Source organism: Mustela nivalis (genome assembly GCF_964662115.1).
Source record: "Mustela nivalis genome assembly, chromosome: 10".
In the NCBI taxonomy this organism is placed as follows: domain Eukaryota; kingdom Metazoa; phylum Chordata; class Mammalia; order Carnivora; family Mustelidae; genus Mustela; species Mustela nivalis.
In genome coordinates, this window is record NC_139029.1 from 55748871 (window position 1) to 55767264 (window position 18394).

The following is an 18394-nucleotide window of genomic DNA, read 5'->3' on the forward strand; positions in this document are numbered from 1 at the left end:
TAATACTATCTAGTTCCATCCGCATGATTGCAAATGGCAAGATCTCAATTTTTCAATCTCTGTGTAATATTCAATTGTATATATATATACATCACACCTTTCTTATCCTTTCATCCTTGTTATAGCTGAAATTTCTCCAAAGAATAGTAACATATTCCATTGCAATTGCAGTCTAAGGGCATCAGAGACTCTCTCCAAAGTAGTCCTGGCAGTCTCTGAAGCCTTCCGAAAGTGTCAAAGATGTGTGCATATAACTTCTGCTAACCGACAATTACCAATATTCTCATCATAACTTAGGAATAATTCCATTCTTTTCCACTATTATCCTATTAAATACACTGGTTTTCCTAACTAGGTCTCAAATATTATTAGACTATGGCTGTATCTTTTTTTAGTGATAATTTTTTTTTTCCACTGAAAGAGACAAAACACCTGACTTTAGGTGTGGCTTAATTTCAGCCTAATATGTTATCAGGATCTTTTAACTCAAACAGGCTTTTCCCTGCTTTTCATGCCCAAAGCTCCCAGGGCTGTACCCTTCCAGTTTCTAATCCAGCAGAAAAGAACAAGAGTCTCTGCTCCTGAAGTCTCAGTGAAAGAAACTTTGATTCTTATCTGCTCTGAATGGATCCTGTTCCCATCCTTGAGCCAACCCCTGGGGCCAACTGAATACAACCCACTAATTAGCTTAGGCATTCTCACTTCCCTGAAGTGACAAAAAGGAATGAACTTCAAGGGACACAGGTGGCCTGAAGGAGCCTAAAGGGAAAATTTTTGGAGAGAAATCATAAAAAGTTCATCACAAATCAAGAGGTGATGCTGGTAGCAACGGTTTCCTTTATCCTCTCTATATATTTTGCTGGAATTTAGAGACAACTTCAATCTAGGGACTTAGAATTTTTCATTATGCCCTGTGTGTTATACCTAGATCATATTCTCTCTCTCCTTTCTTTGAACTTCTCTACATTATTCTATTCTCCCATATGCTACCTTCTGTTTCAGTTATTTGTATGTATTTGTCTCCTTGATTATATCATCAGCTACCTTAAGGCAGGAACCAGATTTGAAAATTGTGGATCCTGCCTTGTGTCTTTCACATATGAGACATCCCCAGTATTCAACCAATAATAATAATTTGCCGAGTAAATGAAGGGATAAGAAATGAATGGGTCTAATTCGTACTGTCATCATTTCATGGTAACGTAATCCCTATGCGGAGTATGTGTGTAAGGTTCTACTACACACACATAATAAAAACTGTATGCTAAGTACCATAGTAAACAATGGGGATGAGGAATAGTAATTAAAAAACAAACATTGCTCTGCCCTTCAAAAGCTTATATTCTAATGAAGACAAATACACTGAGTAATTAGGTTATAATAAATGCTCTAAATGATAATTATAGGGTATTAAGAAAGAGTAATCGATTTTTAAAAATTTTTTTATCCATTATTTTTATTAACATAAAATGTATTATTTGCTTCAGGGGTACATCATCAGGCTTACAAACTTCACTGCACTCACCAGAGTACATACCCTCCCCAAGGTCCATAACCCAACCACCCTACCCCTACCCCAACTCCCCCAAGCAAACCTGTTTGTTTCATGAGATTAAGAGTCTCTTATGGTTTGTCTCCCTCCAGATTGTTGTTCTGATTGTTTCCAGATCAGCTCTAGGTTGACTACCTCAGGGACTACCAGTTTAGATGGAGGTCTGTTAAATTTAGGACTACTTGGAGGATTAATATTAGATTCCCAAATAATGTTTCCAGATTCAAGAAATTACACTTATATTGTGCTAAGAAAAGACTAATTTTGTTCTCTTTCTCCCTATCTCTCTCCTAGCCTGAAGTTCTGGATCAAATACAAAATTTAAGAGAGTTATGGATGGATAATAATGCATTACAAGTGCTACCTGGGGTATGTAAGTTTTTATTATGACATGTTGTCTAGAATCTATGTTATATATTAGTTATAATTAATAATAATATTCATTTATAAATCTCAGTGTTTGCCTTTCAATGTTAAACATTTATTTGGTCACCAAGTGTTTTTCATTAGTTGGTTTTTTTTTGTTGGTTTTTTTATCCCCCACATACCTTCTGTGAGTGATGTAGGTATATATAATGTATGAAAGATTTTTCTTGTTCTCGCAGGATTCCATTATTCATCTCTCCACATACTGAGTTTTAAAAGATGAGAAATTTATATTGCTATATGGGAAAAGAAAATGCTACATATAAAATCCAAATCTTGTTTTTACAGAATCAAACATAGTCCTATAGGTAACTAGATAATTGTTTCTGCTCATATTGTTAGTGCTCTTCCACAAAATAAAAATCTTTCTCTCAGTTTGGGTAATTTCCAATAGAATACATTTAAATTTTTGAAATTACAAAAAGTTAAAAATAGACCATTAAACTAGAGTCCATTTTTTTCAACTAATAGACAATCTAATAGACAGTAATATCTAATAGACACTAATAGACAGTAATACCTCCCAAGTAGAAGGTTTACCAGTCAACTCATTGAGTGTGAACGTTCCTGCCTTTTCCATTTAGAGAAAGAATGGCTGCATGAAATACTGCCTCTTGCCACTCATAATATACACTCAAATAAGCATGTACATACACACACACACATCAGCCACAGTGTTCCTGGTGGTAATAGCCAATTCCAAATCCCTTGCATTGGGCTAAGCAGACAGGGCAGCTGGATTTTTAATAACTCTTCAGCCACTGAGATTTAGATGTGTGTTGTCAAAGCCAGTTTAATTCTTTTGACTCGACATTAAAAATTCCTTAAAATGATTGTGAAAGCAACTAGAACAAGAGGTTTTTCTTTTTTGAACAAGCATGAAGCCACATAAAGGAGAAAATCTGGCAAAAGATTAAGGAAGAAAATGCTTTCTTCTCTTATCAAAAGAATACATTTATACTGTTATCATGGATACAAAACAAAACAGCATGCACATCTCTTATATATTGATTTATTTAAAAACTATTTATAAATACACCTCTATGAACCAGAAACTAAGCTAATGTTTAGTTACAAAGGGTTACAAAGGTAATATAATCAATGACCTTGAATATATTTATTTGAGGAGCTCACACATAACAGGAAAGATAGATATAGATTCCACTACACATAGTAGAGTCTGATTTGTGCCATATTCAAGGCATGTACAGATCCTGAGGCAATACAGGTAAGACACTTATCGATTCCCTATGCAGACACTGAGGATCAAAATGTATGTCTAGTTGGAAAAGTCTATACCTGCCTCTTTGACATATTTATTAATTCAAAAACACCTAGATAATGCCTAGCTCATGATAAATGCTAGGTGTTTTACAAATATTTATTCACTGAATCCTCATAATGAGCTTATAAAGTAGGGTTTATTACCATCCCCATGTTATGGATAGATGATGATAATTCAAACCAGAACCAGAAGCTGTTGTTCAATATGATGTTCCAGAATGCCACTGCTCTAGAATCAACAGAAAGCAAAATGGGAATTACATTCATCTTACTTTTCATAGTCATGACATTCCCCAAATCCAACCTTGAAAGTCAGCTCAGACCTCAAATTCTTTAGTAAGCTTATTATCTAAATGGAAAAGTGGTGGTCAAACTGTCCATGAAACAGATAGTGCTGCCTAACTTGTCTGTTTCAAGAGTAGATTTTCCTTATACACAACTTTAAAAGTAGATTTCTCATTTTATTTTTTTTTAAGACTTTATTCATTTATTTTGACAGAGATCACAAGTAGGCAGAGAGGCAGGTAGAGAGAGAGGGGGAAGCAGGCTCCCCACTGAGCAGAGAGCCCGATACGGGGCTCGATCCCAGGATCCTGGGATCATGACCAGAGCTGAAGGCAGAGGCTTTAACCCACTGAGCCACCCAGGTGCCCCATAAAAGTAGATTTCTCATTTTAGTTAGTACACTTGAGTTTCATATTTTGCTCTGTTCCTTGTGGGAATACCCCCACCTCCTTGCCATAAAGAGGCATAGTTTTCTGAATGTCTATGCTGGCAAATAGTTGCTATGCAAGTACCTAGAAACACATGTCCTTGAAAGCTAATCTCGAATGCAAGCTTTAGCTATCCCGTGTCTATCAGTTTCACAGAATGATCATTCCTAAATATTTAGTGTCACAAGACACAGGGGAAAAAAGCAAGTTCATCTTGTTATTACTTCACGTATCATAATATTTTAAATTACGTGCAAAATACTTTTGGAGGCCTGAGCTATCATTTTGCTACTCTGTTTTTCATAAATCAGAGAAGCAAGTAGATGATGAAAGATTAGTCTTCTACATAGCTGTCTTTTGACTGTCCCTCTAAGATCAGTCAACATGTCACTAAACAACCCATTGAACCTGTGTTTGTTCTTAAACAAACTTCAGTATCTTCTTTTGTTTGTGACGGCTTGCATTCCTTTCATTTGCTGTCTACTGCTCACTTATAGACCCCTTTTTGTCAAGGGGTGTTGGAGCAAGATTCAGTATCCCCCTCAAGGACTCTGAGACATTGAACTTCAAAAGCCTTTATCACTCCAGATTACTATTGTCCTTATAAGGGTTTGAAAGTGAGGGTTTAGAAAGACTCAAAAATAAACACCAAAGTGTTATTTTGCTTCTAAAAAGGATGTTTAGAAATTTTACACCAAAATATTGAGTTGTACTGCAGATAACAATGAAGGAGCTTTCAAGGGGTAAAGATATTTTCTCACGATAAAGCAACAAAAAAGAAACACACACACACAAACACATACATCATTCTTTTTTTGCTCGCCAGAAGAGAAGAATGAGCCATGGTAACATAATAGCTCCTTAGGGACGTGACAGTATCTTTCCAAGTGACTTATTTCCAGGCATGGGAGGAATTCAGAGCTCTGACCTAGTCACCCAAAGTACTCAGTTCCTACCTTAGCAACCCTTCATCTACTCCAAGACCCTGCTCACATTCTCTGCCTCCACACGGAGTAAGGGAGCAGGGCTAGCGATGTGTGCTGGGTTTATTAGGGAGTTAGAGTTCAGTAACTGACAAGATAATCAACAGACTTTGTAGTCTGTAATCTGGGAAAAGTGAGCTTGAATTGTAGCTCCACCCCTTATTGATGGGATAACCTTGGAAAGTTGCTTGTAATAGATGCTGGTATGCATCATCCTCCTGGAATGAAGAACTGACTCTATTTCTGAAGCTTCTGGGAATGCTACTTGCAGCTCTCCAGCCTCCTCAGGAGTTCTTCCAGCTGAAGAGAACTTCCCTACCCAGGGTCACATTCCTATTCCCTAAGACTTCCACCCAATGACCAGTGATAAAGGTCTGGCTCCTCACCTTTCCTCAGGACAACTGAGAGGCAATCCCAATTTCGTGAGTCTTAAAGGGCCAGCTGCAGACTTCTCAAGACATCATCTCAGTTTCTTCATCTGCCAATCGTGCTTCCTTTCTCCCCTATGTCTTTCCCTGGCATTGATCCTAAGAACACTCTCTCATAAGCTTCTCTTTGTCTCTGTTTCCCAGGAACGTGTATGCCATTACTTAATTTACTAAGCTATAATGTGTGTTGAAGTGCAGACTCTGAGTCAGTAGGTCTGGAACAGGTCTGAGATTCTACATTCCTGACAGGCGTGTAGGTGGTGCCAACGCTGCTGGTCTGCAAAACACATTCTGAGTAGCAAGGATATGAAGTCTTAAATCAAATAATATATATAAAGTGCTTAGCAAAGGTTGTGCTTGTGTGTGTAGTGCAAGTGCAAAGGTTGTGCTTGTGTGTGTAGTAAGTTTGTTTATTTATTTATATTGTCAAATAATTACAGACAATATATTAAAGCATACACAGTAGATTAGATGAACAGATAACCCAGTGAACACAGATATGTGTAGGGCATTTGTTTGCAAAACATGCCCTGAAAGAAAATGAAAATGGGGACTTTCATCTTGTTCTGACTCCTGTTCCCAGCTAAGCAGCCCCTGTTACTCCTGTTACCGTACTGTGTGAGTTTGTTCCTCCCTGTCCTCAGTAATTGGTTGCTCATCCATTTCCCCCACTTCTAAATTTTTCTTGAGCCCATCCCCTTTTCATTCTCACTTCTGCTGCCTTAGTTCAGGTCCTTCTCATGTCCGCAGATACATGTTTCCGGATCCTTGTGATAGGTCTCTGCCACTCCCCAAAAGAATCTTTCTTCCACAGTTCCCTGATGCTGATATTTTAGAGCACAAATCTGATTGTGTCATTCTCCATCGTAAAAACCTTGAGCAGCTTTCCTTGCCTGTACGGTAGAATTGACATCTTCTTACATAACATGTAAGGAAGGACATTTAATGCCTAGGTTCTTATAATCCTACAAATTGAATTTCCCACTCTTCAGCAAACATGCCATGATTTTTCACATTTGCTGTGAACTTACATATTGTTTTCTCTTCCAGGTATAGGTTCCCCTTTTTTCTTTCCTTTTTTTTTAGATTACTTATTTAGTTAATTAGTTATTTGAAGCGGGGCGGGGAGAGAGAGAGAGAGAGCGCCCACACAAGTAGGCAGAGCAGCAGGCAGAGGAAGAGGGAAAAGCAGGCTCTCTCCCCTGAGCAGGGAGCCCGATGTGGGCCTAGATCCCAGGACCTAAGCCAAAGACAGCAGGATCATGACCTGAGCCAAAGACAGTGGCTTAACTGATTGAGCTACCCAGGCACTCCAGGTTCTCCTTTTCTTGACAAGATTTTTCTTTTTTCTTTTTTTTTTTAAGATTTTATTTATTTATTCGACAGAGAGATCACAAGTAGGCAGAGAGGCAGGCAGAGAGAAAGGAGGAAGCAGGCTCCCCGCTGAGCAGAGAGCCCCATGCGGAGCTAGATTCTAGGACTCTGGGATCATGACCTGAGCCAAAGGCAGAGGTTTGAACCCACTGTTGCCACCCAGGCACCCCCTTGACAAGATTTTTCTTCCAGGCATTTTGCAGCCCTGTGTGTCCATGGCATTCTCTACATGCTTTGTTTTCTTTTATATATTATAGGGTATTATACTTAGTTTATTTGACAGTTTCCTTCACTACTTTGAGCTCCGTAGGATAAAGACTTTGTCTGTATTACGAGTCTCTTCTCATACTTAGTTGACTTGTTCATGATTGTTCTCCATGTGTAACACAAGCCCTGTATAACACAAGCCCTGACACAGTGGACTCTCAAAAAGAACTGGTGAATGAACAAAATATTGAATCTCTTTAGTAGGATAATGTCCAAATCATGATTTTTTTTTAAAGATTTTATTTATTTATTTGAGAGAGAGAGACAGTGAGAGAGAGCATGAGCGAGGAGAAGGTCAGAGGGAGAAGCAGACTCCCCATGCAGCTGGGAGCCCGATGCGGGACTCGATCCCGGGACTCCGGGATCATGACCTGAGCCAAAGGCAGTTGTCCAAGCAACTGAGCCACCCAGGCGTCCCCCAAATCATGATTTAAAACCTTTCTTATGCATTTGAAATTGTAAGAATCAACATGTCAACATATGTTGTTTTGGTGGTAATCCATCTTTATTTATTTATTTATTTATTCTTCTGCAGCTTTGAGATTGTTGTGTTGAGATACCACATAATTCACCCATTTAAAACATACAGTTCAGTGGTTTTTAGTGTACTAACATTGTCTAGCCATCACCACAGTCTTATTATAGAGCAGTTCCATTATCTCCAGAAGAAACCCTGAAGCCATTGACAATCACTTCCATGTCCCCTTTCCCACAATGTCCAGCAACCCTGATCTACTTTCTTACTCTATAGATTTGCCTGTTCTGGACATTTCATGTACATAGAATCACACAACAGGTGTTTTTGCTATTGGCATCTTTCACCACTATGTTTTCAAAGCTCATCCATTTTGTAGCACATATTTGCATTTATTGCAAAATAATATTAAAACATGTAGATCTACCACATTCTGTTTATCCATTCACCAATCGATGCGCATTTTGGTTGTTTCCGTTTTTTGGCTGTTGTGAATAATTCCGCTTCAAACATTTACATTTTTTTGTGAACATATAATGTGTTCTTGAGGATATGCCGAGGGATTTCTCAGTCATATGGTAACTCTCTGCTTAATGTTTAGAGGTACTAGCAAACTGTTTTTCAAAGCGGCTGTACAATTTGAATTCCTGCTAGCAGTGTATGAGGATTGCAATTTCTCCATGTTCTTGCCAATGCTTGTTGTAGTTGCTTTTAAAATTAATTTTACAGTGTTGTGGTTTTTATAACTTTCGAATGTCTTATGAAAGTTTCTCAACTAATCCTGAGTTTATGCAATGTTATCAAGTCTATAGGGAAGTTAAAGATGTTGGTATACCTGGATATGTCAAAAAACAGAATAGAAACAGTTGACATGGACATTTCTGGATGTGAAGCCCTTGAGGACCTCTTACTGTCATCCAACATGTTGCAACAGTTGCCTGACTCTATAGGTGAGAATATTCTGTTATGTGATGAATGTTTATATAAAATATATCATTTGCTTTTTTTGCCATAGTCCTAGTTTATTAGTAGATATAGAGAATATACTGTTAGCCTGACTGATATTAATAAATTATCAAATTCATTATTCAAGATGTAATAATAGTATTTTACCAATATTTTGAAATGAAATGGTAACCCTAGTTGTCAAATTCAAGAAGGTTCTCATTAAAAAGACCTTACCAAATTAACATATTTTTAAAATTCATATTTTTTAAATTGTAAAATGTTATTATAAAAAGTGTATTTCTTAGACCTAGAGTAATTTGATAACCATGTATGTCTCCTTTTATCACCATAGAATTAGCTTCTATTCACAGAGTGTTGCCATACGCTATTTTCAATACTATCATAATACTGCTGTAATCTAGAAATAACATAAAGATGTATAATAAATATAAAAATCTCTTTGTGATTCTATTATTAAAACAGATACATTGTCTTATATGCTGTTAAGATTCATGACAGTAGAGAATTTGTGTGTTATATATGTCAAGCACACAATCCATTTTTGTTACAAATTTTTATATGAGTAAAATAACTAAAGACTCCTTCTAATTTAACAATGAGCAAATCTTTTTGTATGGGCATCTTACTATTATTTATGAGAGGACTCAGGAGGGTAATCAGCCAATTATTTAACTTCAGAAATTAGTTTTTAACTCTCTTTGAATTCAATGTGTCATATATTCTGGAACTTATTAAAGCCTCTGAAAATTAAGTTACAACCTAGGTACTCTGATTGAAAGGGAGCAAGAAAACAAGGCAGTATTTCAAATTTTTTCAATATTTTATTGTCTCCACTTTCATCATTCTTTCATTGCTGATAGAAAATACTAGTTTTAACAAAGCAGGCTAGGCTTTTTTTCTTTCTAATTGATAATTTTTTTTATGTAACCACATAGTTTATAACAGTATTTTTTCCAGATCATTCCATTGTAGTGCTTACCTGAGAGCTTTATTGAACACTTACACATTTCCAGTTTCTTTCTCTGAAAATTCTGATTCAGTACATTTGTGATGGGCCCTCTGATTTGTTTTTATTAAAATCTTTGATGAAACTTATAATCAGATGAGGTTAGGAAATACGCTTTTATGTCATAGAAGTGAGGAAGTATAATGGTTAAAAGTGCATCCTTGGATTAAGAAGACAGAGATGACCTTCTCTGGCTAAGATAACCACTCAAATTATAGGCCTTGGACTCCCACTCAATCACCACTCCATATCTCTTCAAAGACATAATGAGAATAGAAAAATGATTTATATTTGAAGGACATATTTTTGTTCCTTCCTGCCTCCTCAGTACCAAGAACTGTGTCTAGTTTATAATAAGGGTTCCTTAAATATTCAGCAAAGAAGATAATTTAGCTATGCTTAAGAAGAATAAACATCTACACGAACCTGAGCTAGAATGGAAATCGAGCAATGACCCCACACTTGTTGGGCTCCAGACCACATCAGCAGTGGTGTTATGAGTTCCATTCATGCAGGGGACGGGGAGTACCTTAAGCATAGCAGGAGAATTAAAATGCACAGGAAACTGAGGCAGCAGCTCCTTTTCTGTGAAGAGAGCCTGAAACAATCTACAACTAGTATGTGGAGCTGACACTGATGAGAACAGATACAGATTCACTGCTGAAAACTGTGGCAAGTCACAGCTATTGTGATCAGATCGGATCTGCATTACCCACATGGGATGAGAGTGCCGTGTTGCTAATAGGAGACCTGGTTCTGAACTCCAGAAACCTGGTGTCAGCGGTAGGTGACCCCACAACTGCCAGACAGGGAGGGGTAAGCACAGATAAGGAGAAAATAGTCACCCTCACAAATGAGCATGCAAACAGAAATCTCAAAGGAAAACTAATGTTGCAACAACAACAAAAAACTCAAATGGGAAAATTTACCCAGGAAGAAAACCAAAGTCATCAAGCAGTATAAAAAAAAGGTTTTTAAGTATATGTAGATCCTCAAATAGACAAAAGTTACAGTAATGGTCCTAAAAATAATAACTTATAAAGCAAAAACAAGAACTATGGCTTATGGACATTGGGGGGGGGGTATGTGCTATGGTGAGTGCTGTGAAGTATATAAGCCTGACGATTCACAGACCTATACCCGTGGGGCTAATAATACATTATATGTTAGTAAAATACAAAAAACAAGAACTATGACTAAGAATAGGTGGCTATTAAAAAAAATTAGAAATCCTGGAAATGAAAATGGCCCATAGTAAAATAAAAGATGATATAAGTATTTGTTTAAAATATCTTCCTTTAAGGAAGCAGACTAGGAAATTAGCCTTCTGCTTTGGGGAAGACAGCATGGATGGGTGATAGAAAACATTAGGTATGTTATACCTAAAAGATTAGGTATTTGGTTGGCATAAAGCAGACTAGGATATAGATAGGCAGTACTATGTATTTAACACCGTCACTAAGAATCTGAATGGCTCTCAAATGAGGAAAGTAACTTTGTTATAACAACTTATTCAGCCTCAGACTCTACCTTTGGGCCCTGTTGACCTTTCATTGAAAATTACATTTATGCATCTGCAGAGCTTCCAGAATCCCTGATAATACATGTAGAATGGGTTGACTTTACTCCAAAAATTCCCCTCTTGGTCAAGAGAAAGATCTGGCATAAGAGACTGAGAGCTGTGTTCTAAGGCCCTAAAATAATTCATTGATTCTGATTGGATGGGAAATTGCATCTTATCTTCTTTATTTGGACATTATTGCACCACCAACATTTAAGAGAACAAAAGATAGGAAATTTCATAGTATCAATTAAGAAAAATAGCAACTAAAATTAACATCTTTATTTCCTCCACATCTCTTTTAGTCCTTCTGCAACTACGAGGTATTTGAATGGAGTGATACACTCCACAAAACCTATGTGCTGAGTCCCTTTCCTTGTCTGGTTCCAAGGACTATGACAAGGGCTCTTTTCCTTTTCTAGATAGAGCTTTAATATAGATATATATATATAGATAGATAGATAGATAGATAGATAGATATAGATATATATAAATTATTCTTTTTATTTATTTATTTATTTTTACTTTCCAAAATACTTTATCATACTCACTTTGTGGTTAAGAACACAGGTTTTGTAGTCAAATTACCTGTGTTCAAATTCTGGATTTTCTACCTTGCTAGCTTTGAGAACTTAGACCAGCTACTTAATTTCTCTGTGCTCAGTTTCTTCATCTATTAAGTAGGGTAGTAGTAGTACCTGCATCATGGGGTTATTTCCAGCAATAAATGGATTCATATGTTTAAAACAGCTTAGGACAGTACCTGGCACATAGTAAGTGCTCATGGCATCTATTATAATAATATAATAATTATTATAATCTTAAATTTCATGATCACACAGCTATTTGGCTTTCAGAATTCTATCATATGTGTGTAAATAACATGAAAATGCTAGCTATTTTCTCTAACAAATCATATTAATATTTAATATATAGCTGCTTATTATATTTTTATATAAGTAGCTAAAGATCATAGTAAAAGTCCTCATTTTTCTTGCCCTTCAATACTCCTTCGTTGGGAGTATAGAATAAAGAGGTAGGGAGTTAAGGAAGGACACAAATAGAGGGAAGGAAGAGAATAGAATATCTTTGATTCCTGCTGGGGTAGAAGAAAGTCCAAACAGATATGGTATAGAAATGCAGTAAAGGAGTTACCTGCTGGAAGAAGTCATGAGCAATGAAGATAAGGTTGATGCCCTATTTCTGCACCAAGATCAACCATATTCCTATAGAAGCTGCACAATCTCTCCATAGCGTTCCCTTGGATGGAATATGTGAGCGACAACTGAACAAACTTCCTTTAAATCCACGGACATGGAGCTAAGCATAGGGAATCAACTTGCTTCCACCTGTAAAGCTGCAGAAGCTTCCAGGGGGTGACAGAGCCACCACTCCATTCTTCAAAAACCCCTGTTGCATCAACCTTTTGGTTTTTGTCTCTAGCATGCCTCAAGATTTTCACCACTACTTTCAGACTTTGGTGCTGTGATTCTCTTAAAGGCTACCTAGCAACTCAGTTTCATGGTATTTGCCCAGTGATCTGCGACCCCACCCGAAACCTCCTATAACCCAATCAGGTGACATTGAGACCGCCAAACCTCCTCTAGCTTCACTGGTGGGCAGGTGCAGTAGCTTGATAAGGGCTACCAAGTCATAAAAAATTTAGCTCTAATCCATCACCCCCTGTTTTCTTGCCACAATTGACGAACAAGCTCTTTTCTATTTCCAAGGTTGATATTTCTTACATACATACCAGCGAAGCTGAAGTGATTCAGTCACCCTTGAAACATAGATGAATATGGCAGTGGGGGAGCAAACTTCAGAGATAAATGACCCCAGTGAGAATTGTCCTCTTTCCCAGGTGCTGCTGTTTTGTGCTGTATCCTGAGGGCACAAGCTGATGTATTAAGCTCCAATATTTTGTAGATATTTTCTCACAGCAGTCTGACAGTGAGAACCTTTCTCCCCACTAGAGCAGAGATTCTGAGTGCTTCTACAGAATATGTAACTGAGCATACTGAAATTTAAAGTGCAATAATCGCTTTTTATTTCCGATCTATTCTGACTTACTCTATGACTTTAAGGAATCTGCAGAATACGTGATGTGGGTGGGCTTGGTCCACGGCAGTGCTTCTCAAAGCCTATTCACAAAACACTGGCTGTACAAGGTATGCCGCACACTCACAGGCATTCCGCAATAACTTTGGAAAGTCACATTGCTTCATTAATATATTAAAATGTCCTAGAAAAACTTCATTAAAGAGATATGTTTAATGTTGTTTAATTTAGCTTTTCCCAAACACATTTGACCATGGAATCCACTCTATCCATGAATACAAGTTTTCTGCAAAAAAAGTAACCGACAGTATATAGGCATATTTCCAATGCAAAACAAAAATTAACCACGCTTTGTCCTTGGGCCTTGGCTATTTAAGCCAGACTGATGCTACATCATGGCTGGGTAAAGGAAGCTGTCTTCAATTACTCTGTGACTATTACTCATTAAAACCCTAGGAATAGAGCAGTCAGTAAGGGTATGGGAGGCGTAAATCTGACAGTGAAATATAAATAGTTGAAACTTCGATTCTTGGCCAGTTCTGTTCTGTATATTAAAATTGCAAGTTTTTGTGATTTCTGTGGATCCAACTCAAGGATTTATGGTAGCAAAGAGTATGAGGTCATATGTTGTAATTTTCCAAGTACATAATTATAACCGCTGCATCACAATATTTCAATACCCATTCGTTGATATTAGGCTTACTTCAGATTTGTTTTTAATTTGTATCACAACAGGGATGTTAGTTATTATCTTAGGAGTTAATTAAATATTAAATCACAGCTGGCTCAAAAATTTTCATCTGGTCCATTTGTGGTATACTAGATAAGGGAAATGTGGTAGTGTTGCTGTCTTCCGTTTCTGCGGAGCGCTATGTTGTGTTTATTTGTCTGCATTGATGAACCTGAATTCCCACTGATGCAAGTGAAGTTTTTAAAACTGGAAAGTCGAGATTAGACTACACACAAATATAGCTGTAACTTTATATAAGCAGAGTGTAGCCAGTTGGCATGATAAATGGTCATCACAAGTGATTCTTTTCTTTCTTATTGTATTTCCTGTCAGAGATCTGTTCTTGTGTATTAATAAAGCTTCTTCTCTGTTTTAGGACTGTTGAAAAAATTAACAACTCTAAAAGTAGATGACAATCAACTTACAATACTACCCAACACAATCGGAAAGTAAGTGCCAAAGTTTCATACCAGTCAGCCCCTCTTAGCCAGAAACAAAAGGATATGCTGAATCTTTTTACTTCAAAACATTTCTTATCTTAATTTAGTTTTCTATCTGAACATTGCATTGACACTATATAATATCATGAGAAATAGCTATGACTCTTTCATAAGCAAAGGGGTTACCCAGATCATTAATTATGTTATTGCCTGTTATTTTCCAGATACTATTAATTTGATGTTTTTAACTGAGTAGCAACTCAAAATTCACTTGAACGTGTCTTGTGAAATCAAATCAGTTTGTATAAAGCCCTATAGTTTATAATATGTTATCATTATACCATAAGTGATTTATATATTATATTTAGTGATTGTTATTTATAGTAGTAGTACTATAAAATAGTACTGTAAATGTTATTTCTAAAAAATAAAGTTATTTGCCTTTAAAAGTAAGAAAATGACTCATCAAAGATAAATGGGCCTATTCAATTCAAGGTTGATTACTGGCTTGCAGGGATAAAGGTTAAGAATCTTATTATAAAGCTCATGTTTTTAGATTTCTTTAAGTGCCATTACCTTCCTTTGATTATTGTTTCAGAGAAAATGAAAGAGAAGTGTTAGAGGAATGAACTAAAACAAAAACTGGTGAAAAAAAATAAACAAACAGAAAGACAGAAAGAAGCAAGTGGGAATTGTATGGGAAATCTCTGTACCTTCTTCTCAATTTTACTGTGATCCTTAAACAGCTCTAAAAAAAAAAAAAAATAGTCTTTTTAAGAAAAAGAAGAAGGATTAACAAACTGGTTATTTAAACTTGGGTTTTTGGGGGCAGACATTTTGCCGAAAATGAACTAAGTGAGCTTGTCTCTTCAAGGAGAACAACTGACAGTATTTGTCACTCACAGTAAAATTTGAGCTATCAAGCAAAAATTGGAATTTTGGAAAATTCCTATCTGCCACTGTGAGCCTGACAGCTTCCCACTATTTACAAGCTTTTCTGATAAGACTGGTGTGATATAAATTAATGTAATTTGTTGATATTGTGCTATAAATGTGTGAACATCTTGAAAATCTATATAACTCAGTGAAGCAGTATTTCCAAATGACCAATGCATGAATTACAAAATCAGACAGGAGTGAAAGACCCATTCAAAATGCAAAATAGACTGGTTGATTTTAATGTGTTGGTATGAAGATTAAGAAAACTCATTGATATAATTTCAGATTCTACATTGCAGTTACCCCTAAAAAACTGGTGGTTGTTGAGTTTTGGTGTAATATCAAAGAAAAAAATCACAATTATCAAAAAAAACTACTGAAATATTCCTTCTTTTTTCAACTATATATCTATGTGAGGCTGGATTTTGTTATATATAATTCAGTCAGAACAATATGTCACAGCAGATCGAATACATAAGCAAAGAAGAGATCTGTTAAGCCAAATATTCAAGAGATTTACAAAAATAAAAACTGTCACCTTTTTCACTAAATATTTTTTAGAAAAAATATGGTTACTTGGAATAAAGATATGTTAATTAACATGTTAAAGGTTTACTATTATTATTTAATAGATACTAATTGTTTTTTAAAACTCCTGTTTTAATCTATAATATAGTGATATCAATAAATATAAAAAATATAAACACATGTTCTTTGAGTTACCAGGGATTTTTAAGAGAGCAAATGGGTCCTAAGACCAACCAATTTTGAAGATATCTGTTCTATATCACATCATGTTTTATATAGTAAAATTATGAGAGCCATTGTCTAACTTACATTCTTACTTCAAGGTAACACCTGAATACAAATGTTTTGTATTTGCACGTATGGCCCCTGGTGACTCCTTCAGTTAAGTAACTACCTTTGGTTCTGGTCATGATCCTGGGGTCCTGAGGTCCTGGGGTCCTGGGATAGAGCCCTGCATTGGGCTTTCTGCTTGGCAAGGAGCCTGCTTCTCCCTCTGCCAGCAATGATTTCCATTTAAAAGCCATTGTCTTTTATTGCCTATTTTCTCCTGCACTCCCTGCCTCGGTATTTTAGGACTGTGACCATTTATGTGTTGTGGCCAAATTATAAATGCAACATAAATGTCTCTATATTTTGGTTGGTTAAAAAAATTAGAATCTTATCTTGAGGCATATAGAATCTTTTTTATGGTCTTTTGCAATGAACAAAGCTTTTTCTACTCATAGATTTTAGAAATGTTCACTTTAAAAAAATACTGAATAGAATTTTATATTTGGGTGATATTTTTCTCCTATAATAAAAAAAAATTACAGATATTCTTTTCAATCAACCTAATTAACTTCCAAAGAGTCCAAAGGAAGGGAAAGATAAGTAATTACTTTGGAAGAATGGGAAAATGGGTCAAAGGAAAAGTATATTGTCTTGACAATGATGGTAACTCTGTTCAAAATCAGTCAACATGGTTGTTTAATGGGTAACAAATTTCCACCATGATTTGAGTGAATTCATCTTCACCTGTAGGATTTAGAACAAAAACTGAGTGGTTTCAGTGAGTAAACATTACCGAAAAGAATTGTTTCAATTTTGTTAATTTCTTGCATTGTTTAGAAGCAGCACAAACAACTTACCTAATATTAATGACAAAATTAAGGGTAGAGTCTAAAACTTGATTCTTGGCTTACATTAAATGAAATTGATTTTACAATCTCTGAAAATAAGGATAATTGCAAAGTTACTTAGCATTCATTATGGGCCCATTCTAAGTGTTTTACCTGTATTTAGTCCTCATAACACATGGTTAACTACCGATATCACCCTCTTGTGCCTAGTGATGAAACTAAGGTACAGAGTAATTAAGTCACTTGACAAGGATATTGCCACTAGTAATTGTTCTAGTCCAGACTCTAATCCCAGCTGACTGGCTGCAGTTTGGTCTCTTAACTCCTGGGGTATCCTGATGCTTTCAGGCAGTAGCTGTTTGAGCAACTTGCCCGTTCCAAACAAATTTTATATCTCTTTCTTTAGTTATTATAGACATGCCTCATTTTATTGTACCTCACAGATACTGAGGTTTTTTTTTTATACAAATTGAAGGTTTGTGGTAACCTTGTACTGAGCAGCATTATCAGTGCCATTTGTCCAACATTTTCTCACTTTGTGACTCTATGTCTCATTTTGGTAATTCTCACAATAATTCAGATTTTTTCATCATTAGTCTATTTGTTATGGTGATCTGTGATCAGCGATCTTTGATGTTATGGCCGTAACTGTTTAGGAGCACCATGAACTGCCTCTATGCAAGACAGCCAATTTATCGGTAATTGTCATTTGTTCCCACTCATCTACTAACCAGTTGTTTGCCCATATTCCTCCCTTTCCTTGGCTTTCTCTATTTGCTGAGACACAACAATATTGAAGTTAAGCCAAATACTAACCCTTCATCAGTCTCTAAGTATTCAAGTGAAAGAAAATGTTGCACATTTCACACTTTAAATCAAAAGCTGGGAATGATTTAGCTTAGCAAAGAAGGCAAGTCAAAATCCAAGACAGGCCAAAAGCTAGGCCTCTTGTGCTGAACAGTCAAGTTGTGAATGCAAAAGAAAAGTTCTTCAAGGGAATTACAACTGCTACTCCAGTGAGCACATGAATGATAAGAAGACAAAACGGTCTTATAGCTGATACATAGAAAGTTTTCATAGTGTGGTTAGAAGATCAAACCAGCACCAACATTCCCTGCCCCAACAATGGCTAATCCAGAGCAAGAATCTCTTCAATTCTTTGAAGACTGAGAGAGGTGAGGAAGGTGCAGAAGAAGACTTGGAAGCTAGCAGGGTTGTTACATGAGGTTTAAGGAAAGAAGCTGTTTCCATAGCATAAACATGCAAGGTAAAGCAGCAAGTGCTGATGTAGATGCTACAATAAGTTATCCAGAAGATCTAACTATAACAATTAATAAAGGCAGCTACACTAAACAACATATTTTCAGTGAAAATGATGAAACAGCCTTCTATTGAATGAAGATGTCACCTAGGACTTTCACAGCTAGATAGAAGCTAATGTGTGGCTTCAAAGTTTCAAAAGACAGGCTGGCTTTATTGTTAGGGGCTACTTAGCTTGTGATTTTATTCATTTTTTTAAAGATTTATTGATGTACTTGAGAGA

The 18394-nt window shown here is 36.2% G+C and overlaps 1 protein-coding gene across 2 annotated transcripts in view; it reads left to right on the top strand.

The window, feature by feature from the left end:
* Positions 1 to 18394, top strand: part of LRRC7 (leucine rich repeat containing 7) — a 708443-nt gene that overhangs the window by 564354 nt on the left and 125695 nt on the right. For both annotated transcript variants that reach the window (XM_082688811.1, XM_082688812.1), the window contains 3 exons: positions 1847 to 1921; positions 8308 to 8452; positions 14203 to 14275. In XM_082688811.1, the coding sequence (XP_082544937.1) occupies positions 1847 to 1921; positions 8308 to 8452; positions 14203 to 14275 (293 nt within the window). The remainder of the gene's footprint in view (positions 1 to 1846; positions 1922 to 8307; positions 8453 to 14202; positions 14276 to 18394) is intronic.